The sequence below is a fragment of the Cokeromyces recurvatus genome (genome assembly GCF_025118155.1).
Source record: "Cokeromyces recurvatus strain NRRL 2243 chromosome Unknown BX663scaffold_18, whole genome shotgun sequence".
NCBI classification, from domain to species: domain Eukaryota; kingdom Fungi; phylum Mucoromycota; class Mucoromycetes; order Mucorales; family Mucoraceae; genus Cokeromyces; species Cokeromyces recurvatus.
The window spans coordinates 256,411-271,035 of NW_026251404.1; the positions used below are offsets into that span (position 1 = coordinate 256,411).

Consider the following 14,625-nt stretch of genomic DNA (forward strand, 5'->3'; position numbering starts at 1 on the left):
CATACACATTTATAAATGTGATACAAGAAAAAAAAACTTTTTTTTTTTTTTTTTTTTTTTTTTTTTATATCTTAATTATCTCGCGCTGCTTTAAAAATCACATGTATTTCATTTCTTGGTAGAAAAAAAATATAGGTTTTAAAAAGAAATGCAGATCATTTAATTGGTAAAAAAAAAAATACCCAGTATTTATTTGCTTAGCATTTTTATATATATAACAAAATCAACCATTTTAACTTTTTTAATAATCAATTTTTCATTAGCTGGAAAAAAATAGCATTCCAGGGCCCTCTTTTTTTTTTTTTCCTCAAAAAAATAAATAAATCAAATAAAACAAAGTAAAATAAAATAAAGTAAAATAAAATAAAATGAATTGAATTGAATTGAAATAATATAAATCAAATACATATGAAGACAACGTTTTTTTTTTTTTTTATTAATTGGTAACGTTTCTTGTTTTAAAAAAAAAAAAATTAAAAAAAAGGGCTATATTCATCATTTATTGATTTCCAAAAGGAGCCAGTTTCATGGATAAAAAAAACCCATTCGTGGCGTAGAATCAAAAATTACACACATATTAGTCGCGTAATTAGAATAAAATATTACTTATTACATAATACGTATTTGTTAACTGTATTATGCATGTATTCCCGACAAACGGTTATAGTAAGTCTTGGTTGACGGAAAATAAAATAATAAAAAAAGAAAAAAAAAGAAACGGTTATCTCATAAACTCAATCAAAATAAACTTTCTCCCTCCTTTCATTAAATATAATAATGTTATCAATAAAAATCCCGAAAGCAGTTTTATTATTAAATATTTGGATTCAGATCTCTCAAATTAAAAAGACTTTTATGGACTTCAATTCCTCTGTATTTTCAGTATTATTATTAATAAAATGAATTGTTGTATATTTGTAATGACAACAGCTGAACATGTATTTGAAGAAATTAAAATAAATAAACACGTATATAGAAGACATTTTAGTTTGTAGTTTATCCTCTATCTTTTTTATATTCTAAATTTAGTACACAATAGTTTAATAGTTGACAACATAAAATACATGCTATTATAAAAACACATTGAAAAATAGCAAATAAAATAAAATAAAAGCTATTATGGAGCACATTGAAAAGTAATAAATAAAATAATAATGGTAGTATTCTTGAATAATAAATTAACTCAGCCAATCATTTTATCTTATGTTTGTCCTCCCCCCTTTTTTTTTCTTCTCTACATACGCGACGCGTTTATTGAAAGTACAGAAAAATAATATACGTGGATTTTGTTTTTTATTTTTTATTTTATATATTTTTTTTTGTTTTCTTTACTAGATATGGGTAGACTTGTTCGTATCGAAGTTGAAAACTTCAAATCATACAAGGGTCATCAAACCATTGGTCCTTTTCATCAATTTACAAGTGTCATTGGTCCTAATGGTTCTGGTAAAATATTTAAAAAATAGATAAACATGTATAATTCCATTCGTATGCCTTACAATTATTTACATTTTTTTTATTTTTCTTTTCTCCTTACACTCATATAAACGAATAAGGTAAATCAAATCTTATGGATGCCATTTCATTTGTACTTGGTGTTCATTCAAGCCATCTACGTTCTCAAAACTTAAAGGATATGATTTATCGTTCTGAAGCATTACGCCAAGACGATGATGTACATTCAACAACTCACACAACTCGTTCCCCTCGAAAGGCTTCAGTAACAGCTGTTTATGAAAATAATCAAGGTCGTGAGGTTCGATTCATTCGTACAATTAATCATAATGGACTTTCTGAGTATCGTATTAATGATAAAGTGGTTCAATACAGTCAATATAATGCAGAACTTGAAAAGGAGAATATTCTTGTAAAAGCAAAGAATTTTTTGGTCTTTCAAGGTGATGTTGAATCTGTAGCTAGTCAAAATCCTAAAGATTTGACTCGACTGATTGAACAAATTAGTGGGTAACGTGCCATGTTCCAAATGATTTTATTATTATTATTATATTCATCTACTAATCTTGTACATGAATTAGTTCATGGGAATATAGAGATGAATACGATGAGTTGAAGCAGAAAATGGAAGAAGCTATAGAGAATAGTGCTCATACATTTAATAGAAAGCGTAGTGTAGCCTCTGAGATTAAACAATATGAAGAACAAAAGGCAGAAGCTGAAAAATTTGAAGAACTTGTGGCTAATAAACGCAACTTGCTGATTCAGTATTTGCTTTGGAAACTTTATCATATTGAACAGAAATCAAAGACATTAGAAGAAGAAGGCACGACAAAGAACATGAATAAAGATAATCTTCAATACGAAGTAGCTGAATTGGAAAATAGTTTCAAGAAGGCTAGAGAGGATAAAGCACTTATTCACAGAGAAAAGATTAAATGTGAATTACATATTCGTAAAATTAATCGTGAAATAGATGAACAGGTACATTTTTTTTTGGATATAAAGTGGCGGAGGGGAGGGGAGAGAGGAAGTGACTTATTTCTTATATTATTTTATCTTTAGCTTCCTACCTCTATTAGTTACAAGGAAAAGATAAGTCATTTGGAAAAGAAAATAAAACATACTGAACAAAGTATTGAACGAGTTAAACGTGATGGCCAGCAACAAGAACAAGTTGTTAGTTCACTTGAAAAGGATTTACAATTATTGGATTATGCTGAGCAACAATTTAATAACTCTATTCCTACTTCAGGTTTAACAAATGGACCTACTTTAACCGGTGCACAACTGATGGATTATGAGAGAAGAAAGCAAGAAGTAAGCATAAAGGCAGTTGAGGAACAGCATCAATTGCAACAACTTCAACGTCAACATCGTACTGAAAAACAACGTATGGACGACAAGAAGTCTAAAATGGATCAACTTCGAGAAGCTGAATCAAAGGCACTTGATGACTTGCGTCAAGCCAATGAGGAAAAGTCAGCGTTAACATTAGATGCTGAAAGCCTTAGTGAGCAATTAAATGTACGTCAAGCAGAGTTGAAAAAACTTGAACTTGAACGTATTGCTATTCATCAACGTGAGGTTGAATTAAACGAAAAGCTTCAAGTAGTTTTAAATAAATTGATGGAAGCTAGTGTTACTCAACAAGAATCAGAAAAAGATATCAAATTCAATGAAAGTGTTACTGTATTAAAGCAAATTTATCCAAGTAAAAAATCCGAGATTATAAATGCATTTCCAACCTTATACTCATTCTTTTCTTTTTTCGCTAACTAGATGTTCATGGCAAATTATCTGATTTATGTAGACCTAATCAACGTAAGTATGACACAGCTGTTGCGACTGTATTGGGTAGAAATATGGATGCGATTGTTGTTGAAGATGAGCAAACTGCTACTGAATGTATTCAATACATGAGAGAGCAACATATTGGTACAGCTACCTTTTTACCTATGCATTCTTTATCATTACCTCCTATCAATGATCGTTATCGTAATTTGGTTAAAGGTTCTCGTTTAGCATTTGATGTAATGAAGTTTGATAAACAATATGAGAATGTGGTTCAATATGCATGTGGTAGTACCCTGATCTGTGATAATCTTAACATTGCAAAGCATATTTGTTATGAAATGAATGAAAATGTTAGAGGTACAACTAATAACATCTTATTAAGGAACAAAAAAACAACAACAAAAAATGACTTATTTTTTTCTGAAATATAGCTGTTACTTTGGATGGCGCAGTTATTCATCAAAATGGTTTAATGACAGGTGGTCAGAGTAGTGTGCAATCAACAAAGAAATGGCAACAAAGTGAAATTGATGGTAAAAATAATAATAATAAATATGTATACAAATATATAAAGCCGAGTAAGCAAAAATATATAATCATCTTTTTTTTTCTTGTAGAATTAATGCGTGAAAGAAACAAGTATTTGACAGAGTTAAATAATATCAGTAAAAATAAACGTATGGGTAGTGCTGAGGATTCTGCTAGAAATGACTGCTCTAGCTTTGCCAGTCAATTGAATACATTAAATGAAGAACTTGTAAGAAAACTTATTTACTTTTATCTTTAATAATATAGCAATACAAATTTTAATATCTTTATTTATAGACTACCCTCACAAGAAGAATTGAAGGTCTTCAGGGCACCATTGAAGATACTCGTAGAAAGCTAACTGAAGCTATCCAACCCTATGAGCAATCAAAAGCAACATTAGATCAATTAGAAGCTAACATAAAGACGATTGAAGCACAAATTCATCAAGTAGAAGATCATATCTTTGAAGATTTTTGTGCACAAATTAACGTTATTAACATTCGTGAATATGAAGCTTCACAATTCGGTGTTTCTGATGAAGTCACAGAACGTCGTGCACAATTTACAACACAACGATCCCGTCTTGATACACAACTTACATTTGAAAAGGAGCAACTAGGTGAATTAGTGGAACGTTTAAGAAAATTAGAAGCTAGTTTGGAAGCTGACAAGAATGCCAAGTCTAAACTTGAAGCCGACTTGGCTGGAATGGCTGGAAAGACAGAGAATTTAAAAACTAAATTGCAATCCTATCAAGTTGATTTAGAGAAACAAACTAAATTGGAAGAAAAGAAGCAGGTTGATATTAATGACATAAGTCGTGCTTTAGAAGCTAAGGGTAGAAATGTAGATGAAATTTTGAGAGAGTATCGAGCGATTGAAAGTGAGATTAACAAGGTACAAGCTGAGCGTATTGCAATTTTTAGAAAATGCAAGTTAGAAGGTATCCATTTACCTTTGAGTCGTGGTTCTATGGATGATATTATTATTGAAGATACAAGAGGAGATGCTATAGCAAATGCAAATATGGATACAGATGCATCATCTGTCTCAGAGACTTCGTCTGTGACAGATGATCATAATTCAATGGAATATACAAGTAGTTCTGATATGGATCTTGATGCACCTACATCCCAACTTTCTATTCAATCCACTGATTGGGAAGTTGAAGTTGATTTCTCACAAGTAGGAGACAATCAACGTGAAGATGATAGTCCAGCCATGGATCGTCAATTCCAAGATAAGATTAAGCAATATACAGATGAAATTGAGCAGATGGCACCTAATATGAAAGCTATTGATCGATTAGAGGGAGTTACAGAAAGGCTGAAAGTTGCAGAGCAAGAGTTTAATAGTGCTAGAGCCATTGCTAAAACAGCTAAAGAACAATTCAATGCAATTAAGCAAAAGAGGTAAAAAGCGATGACCGAAATAGAAAGTAAAGTAACAGTTTGACTAACACATGACAATAGATACTCTTTATTCTATGATGCATTTAGTCATATCTCTGAAAAGATTGATACTGTTTATAAAGATTTAACAAAGAATCCCACATTCCCCTTAGGCGGTACAGCTTATTTAAGTATGGAAGATTCTGATGAGCCTTATCTTGAAGGTATAAAATATCATGCTATGCCACCTATGAAACGATTTAGAGATATGGAGCAATTATCAGGGGGAGAAAAGAGTGTGGCGGCCTTAGCATTATTGTTTGCTATTCATAGTTATAAGCCTTCACCCTTCTTTGTATTGGATGAAGTTGATGCAGCACTTGATAATACAAACGTAACCACTGTAGCTACCTATATTCGCGAGCATGCTACACCCAACTTTCAATTTATTGTTATTTCGCTTAAGCATCGATTATATGAAAAGGCGCAGAGTTTAGTTGGTATTTATCGTGATCAAGAAATTAATTCCAGTAAAACAATGACTTTAATGGTAAACAAAAAAAAAAAAGAATATGTATAACCTTAAAGAAGCTTCCTTCTAACTTTTTTTTTTTTTTTTTTTTTTTTTTTTTTTTTTTTTGTAATTTAGTTGGACCAATACCAAAATTAATATCAAATACATTCAAACATAAATAAATTTAAGCCGGAAAAATAGTTATAATTATTGAAAGAAAAGCAAACTCCTTGAGCCCAATTTGCATTCTTTTTTTTTTTTTTTTAATGATGAATGCTGTTTTTTTATTCTTTTTATTTTATTTTTGAGAATGGTAATAACCCTATAGTTTGGATAGATAAAGGTGATATTTGTCATCCTTGATATCCTAACGAATCCGAATACGCAGAAGCCTAATCCTAATGTCAGAAATTAATAAATATACACATGTATATGAATGTATTTACATTGATTATTCGAGCAATTATAAATGGCTAAGTTTTCCCCCTTTAAAAAAGTTACTGATTCGGTAGGAAGAAAGGTTTGCCAGCAGATACGTTATTAGTTGACGGAAAATGCCATTGATATTGTTTGTTTATTCAAAAAAAAAAGTATTTACCTTCTTTAGGTAAATCCTCTGTATTGCAAAATGTATAATATACAAATATGTAAATACACAAATATATATCTTTTTTTGTTGTTGGTGGTGGCTTGCTTGAAAGATTTCCTTTACATATGTAAAGAGGATACAAAAATGGAAAAATTTAAATTAAATTGAATGACCGAATTCAGCGCATAAGTGTCTTGCCACATTTGCAGTATTATTTGCCCTGGTTAGATCATAAAGTATAAAAAGAAGCTAAAAAAGAAAATTAATGTCATGTTTTTAAATTGTTTTTTTGTCACTCTGTTTAAAAACAATTGTCAGAACTAACTAACTGAAATTGGAAGGAAGATTGCACCTGTGTTTATTCTGAATTATATTATTGAATTAAAAAATGTTGTAGGTTCTTTGAAAGTCTTAACAAGAATAGGAAGGCTTATTAAGGATTTGTAAGTGGTGAACATTTATATTAGCAGTAGTTATAATGATGAACAAGGAAATGACTAAATTGAGAGAGTGTAATTATGAGTGTTCGTGAAAAAGTAAATAGATGGCAGTGTGAGAACACTGACAGTCAATAGGAGATAGATTGTGATATAGCACAACAAAACCTGATGAAATGGAGATGCTGGTAAAATAAATGTACCATGTGAAAGGATTAACAGCATATTCCACATAAAAAGAATAAGAAATATAGTTTTCAAATGTCATCTCTGCATCTCTTCCTGATTTAAACATAACATAATGATAAATACATGTTTTCATGAAGATAGACATGAAAATGTTTTCAATGAAAACTCCACTCTGTGATTCCACTTGGAATCGCTGCCACGAGTGGAACTCTGTAATCATTGATTTCAATCTGTGCTTTTTTTTTATTATTATTATTTCATTAAAGCTTGGAGAAACGAATCTTCAACAAAATGTCTTTCTCTTGTAAGAAAGTCAATTGCACACAAACTTTCGACACAAAAATGCGACTTAATAAACATAATCACGATGATCATACTTCACAAGTAACAGTTTACATTCAAAATTGTAAGTCTCTAAAATATATTTCATTCTTTTAAAAATTAAGACAATTTCTAGCCTCATACGCTATCAATAAAACTGCGAATGGTTTTATTTGTCCAAGATGCAATAGTAATTCAAAGTCAACTTCAATCTTTAAGGCACATAATACAATGGCACAATAGATCACCAAAGACTGGGAAAGGAAAAAAAAAAAGGAATGAGAACCATGAGATTTCGCCACGCAAAACCAAACTACCCAGAACTTACAGTAAAAGCGATATCAAAACTGCTCAAAGCACATCAAATGATATGAATACACTGACCAAACCTATCGCGACACTTGCTGCTGTTGGTGGATTGGAATATAATATAGAAGACCTGTTTTGATTAGCAAAAGCTAAAGAAAGAAAAATGAACAGAAGACAAGTCTGTAAAAACTTTATATAATTTATTGAGGATAATACAAAAATTGCACAGCTGCAACAATACCAATTATTTATGGGTTATCATTGTATAAGATCTTATTACATAACAATATTCGACATTATCAATGTATAATATGATATGTATGGCCCATAGATAATTATGTAATTGAATATACTAGTCATAATCCTGTCTGAATTATGTATATAATTATTATTAGTGCTCGGACATTCTAACAATGACCCGTTATTAAAACTGAATGTTGTAGAATGAATATTATGCTGTGAAGTTTAATATACTAGTTTTGTGTGAATAACCTTTTTATCATGTAATAAATGATGGTTTATTTCTCTTAACTTAGTTATATAGATAACTACAATCATAACAAAGCCAACAAAAAACCCTGACTCTTACTGATATAACAAACTTGACCCCGATTGCATTGTTATCAGAACCACGATCATATTATTTACTTGATAACGCGCCTGATGCCCAAGAATTACATGAACAACAGCCAGAGGTTATTTTCTCTATTCCACCTGATCCCAGTAGCCTACCAAAAAATCACAAGGCTGACTACACTTTGCTTACGTTCTTAATAAATAACAGTTCCATGGCGTCCTTGTTAAAGAATGGAAACTATACTGAATTGAACACTAATCATCTGAAGAAGGCAAACTATGATTGGCTAACAAATCCACAAGCAAGATATGCAGTATCTCAAATGTTTGCTGGATGTATACTCTTGGATGGAACAAAAGCTATCATAATCAACTGTGTCGAGTCTTACGGAAGAAAAAAAGTCAATTGATCCCCATTACGAACGATATTCAAAGGAAGATCTCAATTCATCAATCCCAGATTTGAGCTACCATTACAAGCAAGCCTGTGTCAAACTTTTTGAATCGGACAACTCAAGTAAGCTCGTAATTAGACTCTTTAGCTGTAACCTACTTATTACATCTAGTTGTACGCTCTCAAAATATCCTGTGATTTACGTCGGTCCATCTACCAATAGCTTCACTCCTTCAAAGAATACAAAAATATTCCTTCATGAAAAATATGTAGAAATGGCAGACAAACTATTCAATGATAACGGTTGCTCTCAACTTTACTCTCATAATATACTGAATCAATGCAAACAAGTGAGATCAAAGTTCTACAGATTAGAGACGTATTCCAGTTGTTGATGTAGCTCAACATATACGCTAAGCCATATATATCAACCATATACCATTTGGACACTATACGACTATGATTCTGCGCAAACAATTGATTCACAAGCTAAACTTTGTTCTTTGTTATTCCAGGAAATTACATTGAATATACTTGAATCATCTAAAAATCTTGTTAATCCTTTTATCGAAAAGAAAACATTGGATAATTTTCAAGATAAAGGAGGACAACTTGCAGCTACAGTTAAAGAAATGTTAAAACTCCTTGGCAAAAATGAATGTATCGCCATAATTGATAACAAGGATCTGGACAAACATCTCCGATCAATTACTCAATCAATGAGCTCCTCCTTATGTACTGCGAATGAAACGGTAAAAGAGAGATTGACTAAGAAGTTTTTCTAAATTATTCATAATATGATACACATCTTTTTCATAAAAGCTTTTCACTATGTGCGTATCCATCCCTTTCTTTACACTATGCCTTATATAAAAAAAAATTCCCATTTCTATCAATAAAAACTATTGTGATAAAAACTGACAATGTGATTTTACGAAAATGTCAATCATTCAGGCACTAATAATAACCGACAGTTGTTCAATAGGGCTCGATTCAGGTGCATAAGAAGGTAGATAAATGAGTTTATAGCCTTTACTTTCAATTTTTCGTAACATCGATTTCAATTTACGAATAGAAGCATTATCTATAACGATGTAACTTCCCTTAAAAGTTTCATCAATATCCATTACACTAAGAAGCTCATTCATAAACTTGACAAAATAAACAGTAGTCGTACCTTTTAGCGCTGGCTTGTTATCGGCAGGATCGTCGTCAACCTCTGGATCCTATGTATTAATCTCGACTGTGGTTCTCTTCTTTTTTTTTAGCAGCCTGTGTTTCTTTTCCTGTTGAAGATTTTCTTATGACAACAAGAACAATGCTATACAAGTGAATAGCACCAATAACGGTATAGAATTGCGCTCTAGTTTTTTGGCTGTTTACCTATAGAAGTGCTGCCACTTTTTGATCTAGTCTAATTATTTTCTCATATTAACATGAAACCTGACCTCATCAACGCAAATACAACTCTTTGTGAAATCCAAATCAGAATCTTTCCATTCCATAAACCACTCAATTCTCGTCTGTAGGTTTCTCACTGAGTTTCTGATTTCAGGTTCAAACATTGATTTTTTTTTTTCATAATGATGAGCATTGTGTTTTGTGAATGGTTATTAAGATGCGACCTTGATATAGTAAAGTCTTCAAATCCCTCAGCCAAACTATTTATTATGTCGTCTGAATATAACTGGGGGAGGGGGGTCATTATCAAGTAGCTCTTTTATATACTCGTTATGCTAGGTTGTAAATGAGTTTTTTTTTTTGAACCGCTGTTCTGTTTAGTCTTTCTAGACGCAACCTCTTCTGTCGCTTTGTAACCATTCCATCATCTTAGCGCAGTGTGGTAATTAATATTCAAATCTCTTGCAACCTTGGCCACTAGTCCACGCTCTTAAGGATTTTCGAGCACACGGTCTATAAACGTTTCTCTGGTGAAGTCGCTGTAACTGTTGTATAAATTCGCTAGTGGCTTCAAATTACTAGGTCTCAACTATTTTCTAACTGAGGATTCTTCAAATAATTATTTCGGGGGCGTTTAACGCTCAAGTAAGTTTGTTGACTAGTTATTGTTTCAAGAACTATAGACATGTGTTAACACATACTCCATCTGATCGTAAACTTTTTCTTCTTCTTCTTCTTCATAAAAAAAACTATTCATCATTATGTTGTATTTTTTATTAAAATACGCGACAATTAGGCACAATCTTCCTGCCAATTTTAGTTAGCTAGTTCTGACGATTGTTTTAAACAGAGTGACAAAAAAACAATTTAAAAGCATAATATTCATTTTCTTAAGTCCGACATTTATTTTTGTCTTTTAATATTTATTTGGAGAAAACGCCAAATTCCATAGGTTTGGCTGTAATTAAGAAATTTAATTGGGAGAGCGCAAATTGAAAGTAAAAAGCACACGGAAAAAAAAGGTGTATTACCCTTTTTTTTTTCCCTACTTCTTCTTTTACTATTTCTCTTTTTACTTGATTCAATGTCTACATTAACACAAAAGGTACATCTCCGTTTTTTTTTTTTGTTTATCATATATTTATCGAAGTATTGATTTATTTTTTTTATATATTTGTTAGAAAACACCTTTAAATGCTTATGTGGGTTTTGATACCATCACTCAACAAATTGAAAGGAAATCACTTAAAAGAGGATTTCAATTTAATGTTATGGTAGTTGGTAAAGTTTTAAATTTTATGCAGAATATGTCTAGTTTAAACCCTATTTTTTTTCTTTTAAATTAGGTCAAACTGGCTTAGGAAAATCGACACTTATTAATACTTTATTTGCTTCTCATCTAATTGATTCTAAAGGACGTAAAAATGCAGAAGATTTGAAGAAACAGACAACCAAAATAGAATCTATGTCTCATGGTAGATAAAAGAAAAAGAAGATTATGTGTGTGTTCTTCTTTCTTTCTAACTTTTTCATAATAGTTATTGAGGAAAATGGTGTTGTTCTGAGATTAAATATTGTTGACACTCCAGGTTATGGCGATCAAGTTAATAATGAAGATTGGTAAATTCAGTCATTGAAAAAAAAAAAAGATCAAGAAATTAACTGGTTAATGTTTTTATTAGTTGGGAACCCATCATTAAATATATTAAAGATCAGCATTCTACTTATCTTCGTAAAGAATTAACAGCTCAACGTGAAAAGTTTATTCAAGACAATAGAGTTCATTGTTGTCTTTATTTTATTGCTCCTTCTGGTCATTCGTAAGATTATTATTTTTTTGAATGAAATCAGTTTTTTTTTTCTTTTACTCAAATAATTTATGTAGTTTAAAGCCTATAGATGTTATTGTTTTAAAGAAACTGGTTGAAGTCGTTAATGTAGTACCTGTTATCGCAAAAGCTGATTCACTTACAATGGAAGAACGTATTTTATTTAAACAAAAAGTAAGTTAAATAAGAACAAAAATAAGAGTTTAATTACTAAATATAAAAGCAGATTAATGCAGAATTAGCTTTTCATAATATTCAATTATATCCTTATGATAACATGGAAGATTATGATGAAGAAGAACGTATGTTGAATACAAGTATTAGAGTAAGTTTTTTATTATATATAAAAAGAGTTCACTTCTAACCCTTTCTTGATTAGGAACTTCTTCCTTTTGCTATTGTTGGATCAGAAAAACAAGTGATTGTAGATGGAAAATCAGTCATTGGACGTAAAACAAAGTGGGGAACTATTATAGTTGAAGATGAAAATCACTGTGAATTTATTCATTTACGTAACTTTTTAACACGTACTCATTTACAAGATTTAATTGAAACAACTGCAATGGTTCATTATGAAACCTTTCGTTCAAATCAACTTTTAGCCTTAAAAGGTGCTGTTAGTCCAAATGTGAATCATTCCCCTACTTCTTCTCCTAATGGTGTTAATGAAAATAATTCTACTACTACATCCACTTCTATGAATAACACGACAACAAGTAGTAATGGTGGCCCCATTCCTGCAAAAGTATTTCCACCTTTTGCATAAAAATTATTTATAAATATTCTATTTTTTGTTTACTTTGCACATTAAGAAAGAGAATAATTTTTTTTTAAAAAAAAAAAAAAAAAAAATGGTAATAAATGTGTAAATAATATAAATAAATCTTTCAGCTATCATCAATTTGCCATGTAGAGTTTGTATGTGTCTTGCTTAATTCCAGTTCATTTATTTTCCCCTTAGCTTTTGCACCTCTTTGAACAAAAGGTTTTAATCCTTTACCAAAATTCTTCATAGTAAGTATACTTAATACAATTGTAGCTAAATCAATAGCGACCCCTATCCAAACTTGAATATGATATAAATATCCTTTTTTCTTTTTTATAAGCAATAATTAACACAATACCAAATGTTATCCAAGTATACCAGTTATTATGAGGTTGAAATGTTTGATTTAATATCAATGCAAAATGAATGATGACAATAGCCTGAAAGGTAATAAAGGTAATCATTCTACCTTGACTCTCTGTACTGCCTGCTGTTCTTGCAAAGTATAACATGGGGAGTATTAAGATAGTAACAACTAATTGAATCCATGTATCCCATTGTGATGCGTTCTGTTTGACTGCAAATTGAATTAAATAAAACAAAGAGATTAAAAACTCTGTGAATATGTTGATCTTTAAGCATAAAACAAAGAATTGAAATATTCGATACATTTCTAGAAAGAGAAGGTGAATAGAAGTTTTTATATACGTATGTAAATACATTAGTGTACTTTGAATTTGAACATCTGCACCAATCTTTTTATATATATTCCATCCAAATTGTTTTGACATTTCATAACTAAAATAAGACATAATAATAGCAAAGGCAAGAATGATGATTGAAAGGGCAATTTCCATCTTTTCTGCTCTAGCTAAAGGCTGTATAGAATAGCTGGTTTGACTTAATAACTTTAACCATTTAATTCCATCTACAACCTCTAAAGCACCTAATATAGCGCATAAACAATTGAGTACAGCTAATACTAAAATCTCTGCTGTATTTTGATAAACTGTCTAATTTCAAAGTATATATATATATATAAATGAATTAAAAGATGATAATCGAATTGTCAATACAACACAACACAATACAATACAATCCTTACAGCATCTACAGTCATACCAAAAAACCATGCTTGAAATCCTATAAAAGCAATATTTTCCCATTTAATTCTATCGAGTCTATCTTTAGCTCTTATTGGAATTGTATCTGACTTCGTTGTGGTTGAGGATAGAATATGTGAATCAGACTCTGGTAATAGATTTGCTTGAAAAGTATTTTGTGAACATATGATAGCTTGCAGTGTGACGATAAAGATGCATTGAATTAAAGCCATGAGAATATACAGTTTCGACCAGCGAGTCTCTGTAATTCGGTGAATCTATTTATAAAGAATTATTATCCTTTGTATATTTTTATATATATATATTCATAATCAATCCATGGATTTTACAATTTTATTAAAAGTAACCATAAAATAATAGCAAATCCAGTTGCTAATAAATGAAATAAATATTTATATAAAAAGGGAAAAGAAAAGAGAAGAAAAAGAGATAAAAAAAAATAAACAAGTTCATATTATAGCAGTTGTAGTACGAAACAATATATGCTTGATACAAGGGTAAAAAATATTATATTGTGCAACAAAGCAATTGATTTTTTTTTGGGACACTTGTAAAGTCTTCAAAAGACGATATTTTATTGTCATCCTCGGTGTGAATTAGTCTATAAAACTATATAGATGAGACTTGTTAGATGTGCTTGGGATATTTTTAATTAGGGTTAGTCTCTTTTCAAGTAGATTATCCCTCCTCCCCCCTCCGTCCTTGGTGAAATTGTCTTTTGAACTGTTACTGTTAAAGAGTCTAGAAAAAAAAAAAAAAAAAAAAAAAAAAAAAAAAAAAAAGACTGCTCCAATAATAAGATATATGTAAGTTGTGTACTACACCTTTTTGCAAAAATAAATGGCACGCTTAAAAATTACGTATGGTACACTAATCCAAATTGAGTTGGCACAAAAAGAAAGAATTTAATATGGCACACTTCTCTTTTATTCATAAAAAAATAACTAATTCTATACGTAATATTGAATATGTCTTTTTGAAGTTTATTTCAAAGACGGCAAA

At 30.5% G+C, this 14,625-nt stretch overlaps 5 protein-coding genes across 5 annotated transcripts; 4 read left to right on the forward strand and 1 right to left on the reverse strand.

Annotated features, from left to right (window-relative positions):
* Positions 1-1,314: 1,314 nt before the first annotated feature.
* BX663DRAFT_514328 (RecF/RecN/SMC) lies at positions 1,315-5,923 on the forward strand. The gene is made up of 10 exons (XM_051528291.1): positions 1,315-1,446; positions 1,557-1,965; positions 2,037-2,439; positions 2,521-3,169; positions 3,238-3,609; positions 3,684-3,785; positions 3,870-4,009; positions 4,078-5,195; positions 5,256-5,724; positions 5,824-5,923. The coding sequence occupies exons 1-10, from the start codon at positions 1,338-1,340 to the stop codon at positions 5,842-5,844; spliced, it is 3,792 nt and encodes a 1,263-aa protein (XP_051381395.1). The 5' UTR covers positions 1,315-1,337; the 3' UTR covers positions 5,845-5,923.
* An 872-nt stretch (positions 5,924-6,795) lies between these two features.
* Positions 6,796-7,467, forward strand: BX663DRAFT_487569 (uncharacterized protein; the record flags this gene model as incomplete). The annotated part of the gene is made up of 4 exons (XM_051524756.1): positions 6,796-6,813; positions 7,041-7,105; positions 7,170-7,309; positions 7,361-7,467. The coding sequence occupies 4 exons, from the start codon at positions 6,796-6,798 to the stop codon at positions 7,465-7,467; spliced, it is 330 nt and encodes a 109-aa protein (XP_051381396.1).
* A 524-nt stretch (positions 7,468-7,991) lies between these two features.
* On the forward strand, positions 7,992-9,288 carry BX663DRAFT_544169 (uncharacterized protein; the record flags this gene model as incomplete). Its single annotated transcript, XM_051530881.1, has 3 exons — positions 7,992-8,510; positions 8,545-8,853; positions 9,019-9,288. The coding sequence occupies exons 1-3, from the start codon at positions 8,322-8,324 to the stop codon at positions 9,286-9,288; spliced, it is 768 nt and encodes a 255-aa protein (XP_051381397.1). The 5' UTR covers positions 7,992-8,321.
* Positions 9,289-10,931: 1,643 nt separating this feature from the next.
* BX663DRAFT_514334 (Septin-domain-containing protein) lies at positions 10,932-12,585 on the forward strand. Its single transcript, XM_051528292.1, has 8 exons — positions 10,932-11,009; positions 11,086-11,185; positions 11,251-11,379; positions 11,443-11,524; positions 11,587-11,724; positions 11,790-11,907; positions 11,960-12,058; positions 12,113-12,585. Exons 1-8 carry the CDS (start codon positions 10,989-10,991, stop codon positions 12,497-12,499), a joined length of 1,074 nt encoding a protein of 357 aa, XP_051381398.1. The 5' UTR covers positions 10,932-10,988; the 3' UTR covers positions 12,500-12,585.
* BX663DRAFT_107146 (uncharacterized protein) lies at positions 12,560-14,071 on the reverse strand. Its single transcript, XM_051521483.1, has 5 exons — positions 13,953-14,071; positions 13,622-13,864; positions 13,230-13,508; positions 12,858-13,172; positions 12,560-12,799 (listed from the first exon to the last, which is right to left on the reverse strand). Exons 2-5 carry the CDS (start codon positions 13,833-13,835, stop codon positions 12,621-12,623), a joined length of 987 nt encoding a protein of 328 aa, XP_051381399.1. The 5' UTR covers positions 13,836-13,864; positions 13,953-14,071; the 3' UTR covers positions 12,560-12,620.
* Positions 14,072-14,625: the final 554 nt, after the last annotated feature.

What these genes read in the sequence shown, in the direction of transcription:
- BX663DRAFT_514328 (XM_051528291.1), top strand. Translation starts at nt 1,338, where the DNA reads ATGGGTAGACTTGTTCGTATCGAAGTTGAAAACTTCAAATCATACAAG. An exon ending in ATTAAAGCAAATTTATCCAA is followed by an intron (nt 3,170 to 3,237) that starts GTAAAAAATCCG and finishes TTCGCTAACTAG; the next exon opens with ATGTTCATGGCAAATTATCT. An exon ending in AATGAATGAAAATGTTAGAG is followed by an intron (nt 3,610 to 3,683) that starts GTACAACTAATA and finishes TCTGAAATATAG; the next exon opens with CTGTTACTTTGGATGGCGCA.
- BX663DRAFT_514334 (XM_051528292.1), top strand. Translation starts at nt 10,989, where the DNA reads ATGTCTACATTAACACAAAAG. An exon ending in TGTCTACATTAACACAAAAG is followed by an intron (nt 11,010 to 11,085) that starts GTACATCTCCGT and finishes TATATTTGTTAG; the next exon opens with AAAACACCTTTAAATGCTTA. An exon ending in AATAGAATCTATGTCTCATG is followed by an intron (nt 11,380 to 11,442) that starts GTAGATAAAAGA and finishes TTTTCATAATAG; the next exon opens with TTATTGAGGAAAATGGTGTT.
- BX663DRAFT_107146 (XM_051521483.1), bottom strand. Translation starts at nt 13,835, where the DNA reads ATGGCTTTAATTCAATGCATCTTTATCGTCACACTGCAAGCTATCATA. An exon ending in ATTTCAAGCATGGTTTTTTG is followed by an intron (nt 13,509 to 13,621) that starts GTATGACTGTAG and finishes GAAATTAGACAG; the next exon opens with TTTATCAAAATACAGCAGAG. An exon ending in TGCAGATGTTCAAATTCAAA is followed by an intron (nt 13,173 to 13,229) that starts GTACACTAATGT and finishes TTCTCTTTCTAG; the next exon opens with AAATGTATCGAATATTTCAA.